At 42.9% G+C, this 11,852-nt stretch overlaps 1 protein-coding gene across 6 annotated transcripts in view; it reads right to left on the bottom strand.

Annotated features, from left to right (window-relative positions):
* Positions 1-387: 387 nt before the first annotated feature.
* nf1a (neurofibromin 1a) overlaps positions 388-11,852 on the bottom strand; it is a 94,702-nt gene continuing 83,237 nt past the window's right edge. For all 6 annotated transcript variants that reach the window (XM_067593773.1, XM_067593774.1, XM_067593775.1 and 3 more), the window contains 4 exons: positions 11,409-11,551; positions 11,113-11,159; positions 10,430-10,646; positions 388-5,716 (listed from right to left, as the gene is read on the bottom strand). In XM_067593773.1, coding sequence (XP_067449874.1) covers positions 5,574-5,716; positions 10,430-10,646; positions 11,113-11,159; positions 11,409-11,551 — 550 coding nt within the window. In that variant the 3' untranslated portion in view covers positions 388-5,573. The remainder of the gene's footprint in view (positions 5,717-10,429; positions 10,647-11,112; positions 11,160-11,408; positions 11,552-11,852) is intronic.

The following is an 11,852-nucleotide window of genomic DNA, read 5'->3' as shown; positions in this document are numbered from 1 at the left end:
CCTGAACAAGACCTGTTCACTACCTCCTCTGTGTATCTCTGCTTCCTTTTTCTCCCCTCCTCTTCTTCCTTCAGCTTAGGAAGCATGATCCCCAAAACACAAGATATGAGGTTTCACACAACAGCTAAAGCTAAACTCTGTTTACTGTGACTGCAGCAAAAATCTAAATGCAAGTGTGATGTATTGTGATACAGTATGCATGAACGTGTGTAACCTTTAAAGAAAAAATTTCATTTTGCTTTAAACTTGAGGTTTGGTTGAATGTTTCAATGTCTATTATGACTTTAAGTTTTAAATCTATCTTGATATTTTAATAGTTAATTGTAAACACTCCTGCATTTGTATATGAAAGGTGCTGAAAATGGAAATAAAGTTTATTTAACACTGTGGAGAGCAAAACATTTTATTACTAACACTGGAATAGTTCAATTTGTATATTATTATACAGAAACTAACTGCTTTACAAAAACAAAATGATACAATATCACATGTATGTACAGTGTAGTAAATATACCATCTCAAATTGTACACAAAGTATTTACAATTGTCACACATACTGCATTAAAAACAAAACTCAGACTAATACTCTACAGACATTAGATTTTGCATAACATCAAATAAAACATGCCACATTTTGAGGTTTTTCATCTTTACAAACCCATGACTCTTTTTAAATTAGTGCAAGTCAACCACTTGTTTAAGAGGTTATGGATACATAATCCTTAATATTTCCATTCACACACAAGTCAAACTAAAACCTGGAAACGATGGCAATCTGGTCACACGGTGCTCAAAAAAAAACAACAAATCTTGCCTTCAGATTTTTCCTGGTTGTGTTTTGGTAAAGGTACACTCGCTGATTGTGTGATTTGGGCTTTGTGGACACTTTTTAGAAGGAAATCAGGGAGAGTACCTTTTTAAGAACAGTTAGATGGTGAAAAGTGGGGAGTCAAGACAATGGATCGATGTTTCTCTGGAATCTGATGCTGAAATAAACATGTACCTTTATAGCAACAACTCCAGCGGCCCTGACCTCAGATCCTTCCTATAAGTGGACCTCAGGATGATTATTTCACTATATTTTAAGGATGCTTCATACTACTTTGTACCAATCCCATCTCTGCTCCACAAACATCTTCTGTGTTAGAAAATGTGACTTCAACAACTCAAAGGTGATGACATTCCATGCTAAACTCTGAACTCGGGTTAGACCTATTTACATGGGAAGGAGGGCTGATGTAGGAGTAAATCATCAGTCATTGTGACCACAGAACAAAACTGTGAGAAACTGACATGCAACTGGATTTTGACACATTTAATTTGTTTTTGTTAATATCATCAGAGGGTAAAGGCCTCAGTATGCTTCGAATGACGTGCTTGTCTGACACCGTCTTTTCTTACATCTGAATAGTTTTTCACACTTGGTGCGTGGAGGTGTGAAATACTGGTTATGAACTTTCTTCCAACAGTTTTTGTGTGTCCAACTATGTGAAACACTACAAATGCTTTAGAGGAGAGACAGCTGGATAGTGTTCAAAATGATCCTCAATCAAAGTCCATCACATCTGGCCCCTCTTTATGACAGGCAGACTTTTTGTTCCACCTTCAAGTGTGACCATTTGGAACAAGTATAAACACTTTTACCTTCAGATGTGTTTGAACTATACGCTGTACAAATGAGTTAGTATTAAGTATACTGAGAACTTGAATGCAAGGAGGCCAATCATCCAACTTTTGCAAGCTACTCACCCCAAAATGATGCTCTCATTTTTCAACAGTGGAAAACTAATTTCTTGATTTGGTCCTGATTCCCTTAATATGAGCTAATCTATTAGTCAAACTGTGACATGTCAATGATGAAGGGTGACAAGAAAAGAAACATTTCTGATGGACCCATTCATGTGGCCAAACTCTGCTTCCACAGCTGAAACATCATCATCCCTATTACTATTAAACTCATTCTTCCCTTTATGTCGTTCTTTGAGGCTGAATTACAAAATACTGTTTCAAAGGGTGTCTCTAATGAAAATGTCCCTTTCCATGGCATTCAGCAACTATCCATCATGTAATCGTGTGTTAACTGAATGAATTAACTGAAAATGGACAGAAGAAAATAACATCCCCTTACGTTCAACTCAAATACAAGACAAAAATAAGCAGTGAACTGATTCACAAATGTATCCAGACGGTACAATGAACACTTAAAACGGTAAGAAAAGATGTCAGACTCTCAGCAGCAGACACGTGGAGACGCTGCTCAGAGAAAAATAAAGTCAGAGTTGCACAACAATACTCTTGCCATGCATAGATGTTAAGGCAGGATAGAAGCATTTAGATGGCTGAGCTGTGGACGGAGGCTGCCAGGAGAGTCCCATCCCATTCTACACCTGCTGAACCAAACCACACAGCTGCTGTCACAGCTGCTTTACAGGCCCACACCACAGCATGTGTGTTTCAAACTATTTCTTTTACTAATCTCAGACCTTTTTTTTTTTTTTAATTTTTTTTTTTACTGCTAACTATTTTCCAAAGTAAACCACAGTATTTAAGATTTATGAATGTGAATTTCTATCAAACAGCAACCGATCAATACAATATCATAATACCTTCAGGCAGTTGAAACTTGCTGTCTGCTTTTACTATCAAAGTTGTGTTATTGTGGTGTGATAACGAACTGCTATGGCTGCAGACTGGAAACCCAGTCCAGATTTTACATTGATGTTTAAGAGTTGGAAAAAACCTGACTAATATTTGCTTTGTAACATTTTTGATAGGGATCCCTTAAATGCGGTGATTAAAGAATTGTGAACATTTTTCAGTGTAAAAATGAACACATCACTGCTCTCTGGTGGAGAAAACGACCTCAAACACATCTTTGGCATTTTCTCATCACCTACCAGCTGACACACTCACACTGTTCTATCTGATTCAATCTGTCAGTGGATCAAACTGTTTTGTCAGTCTGCACTTTATATTATAAAACACTGACAACAGATAATATTCACTTATGGATCAGCTATTTCTTGCAAGTTTCAACTCTCTACAATCACCTTTTTATAACATTGTGAGATAAATGGATATCGATGGCTGCCTTAAAGGTAGAGAAAAAAAACACATTCAACTAACTAAAACACAACAGCATGCTTTGGAAAAACAGTCAGCAGTAATGTATAGTTTGTGATTTGTAGTAAATGAGCTCAAACTAAATCCTTGACCATTTTCCAAATGTGCCCAGAACATGTTTTTGAAAGCGGACTACACTTTCTCCTCCTGCAGTGCTCAACAGGCCTTTGGTGCAGAGGATCTGCTGCTCCCAGATCTGCTCTGAGGGTACAGATGTTTAACATCACACAGCTGGCCTCTGGACCAATAATGACCCAGAGTGTACTGAGGCTCTTTAAGGAAAAAACACACCATCTCACACTCAATCTAATGTACACTGTGAGTAGTATCAGTGTTGTAATGATCTGCATTTAACAGGTTTGTATCCCTGTAAAACTGCTGGTGTGGAATCAATGTGAGTCTGAAGGACTGACAAACAAACCTCAAACAACACACAAAAAGCCAGTTACTGCTGCTGTTTGGTTAGATTCTTAGTCTTTCAGTAGATATTTCAATTTTGTTTATTGGTCTAAACTTAACTAAGACTAAGTGTAGAAGTTCACCTGGGAACAGTAGTTTGTGTTTTAGCTTTTTCTGCAGCTTTCACTTGCATCTGACAGTCCTTCACAGCAGATTACGCAGAGTTTGCTCATGGATACTGAAAAACTGAAAGCTCCAGAGAAAAGCTAATAAGGGGATTTTGAGTTAAGCTTATTTTGTCAAAGGTTGTGTGTTCAGACAACATGGAACACTGATATATTTGAGACATTTGGCTGATTTTGTTTAGTAAATACATTTATAAGGGAGTTTATACTCAGCAAAATATATACAGTCGACAGTTTTGGTTATTGTTGCGTACAGAAGCTCAGGTATGGTTTGTTATCACTACTGTCAACTTTCCAATGATAAAGAGCTGGAAGTGTCAAAACCTCTTTCAGGGTGGATTTTTCCTTTAAAAAGCCACAGGACAAACTCCTGATGTTTCTGGATTGTGGGTCCAGCTCAGTCTGCTGAGGTGAAACAAATGGAGGAGTGTATGTAATGGGATCAGAAATCACACCGTCCACTGCCTCTTTTCTATTCAAATGGTCATCGGAGGTAATCAATAAGAGCTAAGTCTCCATGTTCACAGGCAACTAAAGAGTTGGCATCATATTGCACCGAGCTAACATGGTGATGTGTTTTCCCTGTTCGCTGTACAAATAAAATCTGTGGTTGACAAAGGAGTTTGAGAGTTGAGGATTATTGCCTATTACACAATTTTCCTTGTCACTGTGTAAACAAATTAAAATGCTATGCTGCTGAAAACACAGTTCATACTAAAAATAACAAAAAAAACCCAAAACAAAACAAAAAACAGCAAAAACAAGTGAAACACACAAAAAGAAAAAAAAAAGAAGCTTGGGAGCTATTTACATGGTTGCGCTTTCCCCTAGTGTTTTGCAATCTTCATGTTCATACATTGAAAGTGTTTGAAAAGAAGACGATTTTTGGAAAGTGTTTGAAAAGAATAATATTTGTGTAGCACTATCTAGCTGTACAGGATAAATACTTTCAGGCAACAGGGTATATGGATGATTGTATATTTGACGATCATTGGAGGCCGGTCGTGACGCAGCTCATGTGAACTCGTGGTGATATGGACGGCACGCCTCCATAATTAGTACCTGTTCTTTGTCCCCAGCAAGGTTTGACTTTTACTTTACAAATTGTACACATTGAAAAACCCTGACAAAGGCACACCATGGAGAAAACGTCAACATCTAAATTAGCACTAAGGACTAGTTATACATAATCTGTCTATGTAAAATATGTACAGGACTGGGGAGAGGTGAACTCAGGTGTCCGAGCAGGTCCAGACTGAAGGTCCTGTCTCACAGATCTCTAACCACCCCCCTCCCCCCCCCGCTGTCATTTGGTCCATCTTGCTGACTGGGGGGGAGGCTGCACACAAGAGTGTTTATGAACCCGCTGTTTCTTTTCAACTTCAGTGTAAAGTCCGGATCCTTCATCCCCTGTGTAAACTGTCACAGTCCAAGACCATGTCCGCACTCAACCTTGATGTCCAGAATGTATTCCCATCAACCTCTGAGGTTTTCTCCTATGGTTTCACATGTGTGACATTCCTCACTGCAGGGCCACTGAACGCTGTGAAGAGCTTAAACATCAACTCCAGAAATGATTCAACAGAAGCTTGTCCTCCACCACGCACTGTCTCAAATGAAAGATTTAAAAAAATCTCAAGCAGCACAGAATTCAAGTTTGCCCTTGCTAATATTTCCCCCTTAATGCAAAACACAAAAACACTTGTTCTCCTACCGATGAAGAAGGAGGAGGAAATAAAAAGAGTAAAAAGTGGAGTAAAAAGTGGAGTGCAGCATGAGGCCTGGCTGGCTGGCAGGCCGGGGAGGGGAGGGGTGGAGAGGAGGAGGAGGAGGAGGAGGACGGTGGGGGGGCTGTTTTCTGGCTGATCAGACGATCTTCTTGATGCTGGGTCTCTTAAAGCTACCGGCACTGCGCTGCTTCTGGACCTGACTGGCTGAACCGTGGCGAGTCCGACCACTGCTGGACAGAGCTGAGCTGGGGGACAGCTGGACATTCTCCTTATCCACACCTGGAGGACGACAAGGAGGAGAAGTGTCACCATCACTCATTTCAACAACTGCATTTCTTTCCTGCTCCTGACATTAACGTATCAAACAACAGGGGGAGCTGTAACATAAAGCTTGTGACTGCATTTGAAGGCTTTGATTGTAGCTGTGAAGCCAACTAAAAATCACTCTTTGAAATGTTTACAGTCAGTCTCTGCTGAGGATCTAAGAGACTGTTGCAGTTCTAGAGGCAAAAGTGAGGCAGGTTTTGATCTGACTGAGGTCAGAGGTCACAGAGGATTAGAAAACCTGAAAAGACCAGGTGTGGTACATAAACAGTAGACTTTCAGACATGCTCCTCTTTAAATCAAACTTGATGGAATTTGTTCACTTCATCTCATGTCTCCTATATCTGTAATTTTACTTGGACTTTATAAAAACAGGCAGCAGAATTTGCTCTCTATTAACATTAAATAATGAAATTGATGTGAACATGTATCGGTTGATTCACTGTGAGGAGCTCTGGAGAGCGACAGTCATTAATTAAGACTTCAACAGCAAAATACGTTTTGAAATCCGTCAGTGATTCAGCATGAGAGAGAACAAAAAACTAGAGTTATGTATGTAACTGTGTAACTTCTCTGAATTCTGGACGACTGCCAGAGGCAATGCTCAACACTGGATGTTATCCGTCTAGCGCACACGCAGGTTGAGTATTTAATATCAACAAAGTCACATGTGACCTGGATGACGTAGCCTATATAAGCCCACGTCATCATGAAAGATGTCCTTACAGAATCTTCTCGCCAATTCTGACGGTCATCCAGAATTCATAGAACCATAACTACATACATAACTCTTCTATTTCATTCTTCCTGAGTGCCAGAGGCAGTGCTTAATGCTGGATGACCATTACCAACATAGTCACAAGGAAACCAACTCACCAGGAACGGCCTGAGGGTTCCTGAAATTGTATTGTTTTTTTTAATTTTGTTTATTGTTTATTTATTTATTTGTTTGCTATGATTGTATAGTTTGTGTAAATATGCTTTGGCAACGTTGTATTGTATGCAGCCATGCCAATAAAGCCAACTAATTGAATTGAATTGACTGCTACTGCTACTGCATGGGGAGCAGTGACATTGACACTGTAAAATGGGCAAAGATGCATGGTGTAGTCCAGGTGGCTGCAGTGTAAATCTCACTTAGAGGGACCCCTGTAGCACTGCCCAGGAAGTGGAGACACTCCTGGTGGAGTGACCCCTGATATTAAGAGGTAAGGGCAGTCTTCTTGACCTGTATGCCACCTTAATTATCTCAATAATCCACCAGGAAAGCCTCTGTTTGGACAGGGTGTGCCCTACCCTGTGACCGTCATAGCAGACAAACAGGATATCAGAGCGGCAGAAGCCAGCAGTTGCCTGTATATAATGCCTCAAGGCCCTCACTGGGCAGAGCAGTGCTGTTGAAATAGCTTCCTCATCCTGTGGGCACAAGGTGTCATAAGCTGCCAGCTCAATGACCTGAGTGGAGTGGGCTGAGGCCAACCTCTTTGGGAAGAATGATGGGTCAGGCCGAAGTGCCACACCCGTGCCATCCAAGTTCCAGTGCATGCACACTTTGTGGTTCCACTGCTGAGCTCCTTTGTGAAGCTCAGTGTGTGAGACCCTTTTTTCCCAGCAAAGATTGCAAAAAACCCAGTATTATTGGCACAGAGGAACTCTCAGGTACCTCTTCGTGAATTCTACACCACTCCAGAAATACTTTCCACCTGCTGGCATTAAGTGCCCTGGTGGAGGGTGTTCTTGAGTCCAAAATGGTTTGGATTACTGCTTGGTCGCACACCCTTAGGAGAGGGTCCGGCCCCTCAGGGGCCATACCCATAGCTGAAGGCATTCTGGGCTCAGATGCCAGATGTGGCCTCCCAGCTGTGAGAGCAGGTCTCGCCTCCTGGGCAGGCACCATGGAACTCCATCCAGAGGCCTGTGCATCCCTGAGAAACAGGGCCTCCCTGGCTAGTTTGTGGTGACCAACATAAGTCTGTGGTTGCCTTGCTGGATTCTGTGTAGTGTTAGCTTGATCAGTGGAAATGGTGGGAAGGCATATAGGAGGCAATCTGGCCATGGGTGCGCCAAGGTGTCCAGTCCCAATGGACTCGTTGTCTCCATCAGGGAGAACCAAAGAGGGCAGTGTGTTGAGGATTTGGAGGCAAACATCTCCTGTACCATATTTGCGCCATATTTCCTCGACCACCTCTGGGTGGAGCCTCTACTCCCCTGAGGGAGGTTTCTGGTGGGAGAGAAAGTCTGACACCACATTCTGTGGCAGTGGCAGATGCATGGTGCTGAGGCTGGAAAAGTGAGGGAAAGCCCATACAAGGAGTTGCCATGCCACCTGTAGTGACAGGGTTGATCTAGTGCCTCCTTGACAATTTACATGGTAGACAGCTGCCTTGTTGTCGGACCGTAAAAGAACATGCCTGCCCCTAAAATGCGGTAGGAATTTGTGAAGCGCGAAATATATAGCGCAGAGCTCAAGCACATTTATGTGCTCCGTCATTTCCTGTGCTGTCGAAAGACCCTTTACTGGTCTGTGCTGCCATAATGCCCCCCCAAGCATCTGTCACCACCACCTCGCTACGTGAGGGAATCGAACCCAATAAGATACCATGACCATATATGCCCTGTCTCTCCATGGCTGCAATGTGAGGAGACATCGACTGGACACCCTGACTTTCTTGGATCTGAGGGTCTTTGGATCCAAATGGGGGCCACTGATCCAAACCTGGAATGGCCGCAAGTAAAGGAGGCCCAGTGGCACTACTGATGGCACTGACGTCAACATACATAACAGCCTGAGAAAAAGGCTATACTCCAACCTCTGGTCCTTCTGGAAACGGAGGAGAAGCTGGAGTATGTCCTCCACTCACCATGGAGTTGGGAAGGTAAGCATTTGGTGGGAGTCCAGGGTTAACCCAATGAACAACACCCTCTGGCTGGGTATAAGACAACTTATGATGGTAAGGCCCAACCATGTCACATGACATAGAAGGGCCTTAGTGTCCTGCTCTGCCTGTTCCCTGGTCAAAGCACAAATCAGCCAGTCATCTAGATATGGGAAGATTTGCATACATGGCTTGCTATGGGGCCAGCGCTGCACAAATGCACCTCGCTCTGGGTGGGAAAGAGTTTCCAACACGGCCCATGCATGCCGCTGTATTGCAACACTGTGACAGTGAGGCCTGGGACAGTGAGGATCAGGTCTTCAGACCTCATCCAGTAACACAATCAGGGAGGCAAGAGAAGGCTCCAAGGCTGGCATCTGGCCCGGTCTGTAAGTGCTGGCATTCTGTATGGAAGCCAAGGCCCTGCTGTTAATGGTGTGGTGAGAAGAGTTTACCTACAAACGAAACCACTTACTGGGGGAGCAGGCACTCTTTCCATCAAAACTAAGGAGGTGTGTGCTTTAACGAGTGAAAGCACTCAGCAGGGAGCAATAAAATAATTGCAACTGAGAAGTTGTCGTCACAAACAGCAAAATACTGCAAGCGCAAGCATTTAGCCCTGTGACAATAAATTATAAAGGAGACCCAAAAAAAACGCTCCTCGTAAAAAGCAACTTCAAGCTAACAAAGGGAGGCTACGCTTACCTTGCTGTCCTAGCTTCAGAGTTGGAAAAGTCACCTGTCATCAGCCTATCTGTATTGTAACCAGCAAATACATCGGTCTAACAGCTCAAGAGTTAGAGAGTAGCTGTGATAGTCTAATCACAGCCCTTGGAGGACAAAATTGTAGCTCCAACCATGTGGTTGCAGGCCTTCTAGTGCAAAATCACTGGCTGTCTTCTTTCTGAGATTCAACCTGCATTCACGGATTACCTGCCACGAGAAGATACATGGGATATTTTTCATGATGACGTGGGCTTATATATATGCTACATTATCCCAGGTCACATGTGACTTTGTTGATATTAAATAACCCGACCTGCACGTTTGCGAGACGGATAACATCCAGTGTTGCCAGTGAAGCACTGCCTCTGGTGGTCAGCAAGAATGAAATCAAACAGTTGTCTTCCTTTCTATCATAACATTTCTAATCCTCTACTGCTTGCTCTCTAGGTGCCAATGTAAAAGTCATCTCTGTCTGAATGACAAAAAGCCATCAATGTTATATCTGTCTGTGTGAAAAGGACATTCCAGACAGAGACAGAGAGGCTTCACTGAGTCACAGAGACCAGGACAAACAGGGAGACTGTTTAATCAAATAAAAGTGGTAAACTCAGTGAAATTGTGAACAGGTAAACTCAGCACAGACAAGTTGTTTCCTGGTCAGGTCTTCTTGTTGTGATGCGACACTTAACAGCTGATGTCCCTCCTTCTCTGTCTGCTGTTCTTTTGAAATGAACAGTTCCCTTTCTACCGCTATCTCTGTCTTTGTTAGAGTCAGCTCTCTTTCTTGTCAAGTCATCAGTCAGCTGCTTAGAGGAGCTGCCAAACCACAACACTAAGATTAAACTCTGCAACTGTCATCTGGAACTTAGGCCTGATAAGTGAAGAGGAAGTGTATAGTACAGTTGTTAATTACAACAAATAAAATCAGTAATATTTTCAAAAATACATTCTACTTTGTTCCTACTTTCCACTCCCATAATCTCCACCAACTCAACAATTTCTCACCCACACACACAATATACACAAGTTTACAGTTGGGTGTGGTTGTGTGTGCGTGTTGTGAGACCTGGTGAATGCTGCGAGGTGGCCAGTGAGGTCATGGAGTTGGACAGGTTGAGGTTGGCAGTGATGCTGAGCTGGCTCTGGCTGGTGGGGGGGTAGGGGGAGGTGGGTGTCCGCAGCTGCTCCTCCCCACGCTCCTCGTCAGCCGCCGGCAGGTAGCTGTCAATCAGTGCCTCCAGAAACTTGACAATCAGCTCGGCATAGTCCGGTATCTGGGTTTGCTGCAGGTTAAATAGTGATTTCATAAAGTGGTAAACTGTGGGATGAAAAGTCTGGCTTACACTTCTTTTGCAATGAAATGTGTTGTGCAAGTTTGCATACATAGTACATTGTGCTATAATTCTGTTAAATTATGTTTATAATAACCCTGTATAGTGTCACGGGGGAGCTGGACATGATGTCACTGCACTATTTGTTGTGTACTCTGAACTGACAAGAATCTAGGAGATCCAGTATTAATAGACTTCAAATGATCTGCAGCTTCTCTGCACTGCTGTGTGTTTGTGTGTGCACACACAGCTTGTGTTTGCACTTGTGGGGGAGACACTTCATATATCACAACACCAATTGGCAGACTGGTTGCAGAACTGTCGTGTAATTGCTTAGTAAGCTGAATTTCTCCTGCGTGACAGCCGAGGGCGCCTCAGGGAAAATGAAAGTATGACAAGAGGAAAGAATCATTCATACCTTAGAGAAGGGACCGGCAAACCTCCAAAGTCCATTAAAGCCAAAGCCTGTGAAATGAGAGAGAGGGGGGGGGGGGGGGGGTAAGTGGGAGGAGGTAACATGACAAGGGAGACAGGAGAGGCAGGGTTAAAATGCTTCCTTACAAAAGCATGGAGCTGCTGTGCATCTCAGTTAATCTCTCTTACACATCTGAGACATTTAGGATGCTTTCTTTATAAGCAAAAGGTTGTGTCAATCAGCGCTGTAATATGCATGAGGAGGCCAGTAGAACATGTGAAGAAGGCACTTATTATTACTTTGTAAATAGGAGGGCTGGTACTGTGGGGGCGACTCTTCGTGGTACACCACACTCTGGACAATGCCGTGGACAGGGTTCAGGAGGTTGGTGTCCTGGCACATGGACAGCACAGTGTTGATCTTAGAGTCCAGCAGGTTGTGGCTGAGGAGGACACATGCACACAAACACAAATTTATAAAATGATTTAGTATTGCACTTTCAGGAGGTTGGGGCACTTGGACTTAAAAAAGAAAGAATGGTCAAAATCAAAGCAGCAGAGGTTGATGTATTCTGACTGTTAGTCTCTACTGAAGGAGTCTCTACTGAAGGTAAAGCTTTAAAAGGGTAACTTGATTCCTTTAGACCCTCCTTGCTGGGGAAACCTCCTCATCCCGTTTGTAACTCAGGCTTTCTGTTATAACTCCTCCGTGAAACCGTTTTCACTGACTGGCACTCCAAACTA

Source organism: Thunnus thynnus, chromosome 7 (genome assembly GCF_963924715.1).
Source record: "Thunnus thynnus chromosome 7, fThuThy2.1, whole genome shotgun sequence".
Classification (NCBI taxonomy): domain Eukaryota; kingdom Metazoa; phylum Chordata; class Actinopteri; order Scombriformes; family Scombridae; genus Thunnus; species Thunnus thynnus.
This window is presented reverse-complemented; position numbering and strand designations above follow the sequence as displayed.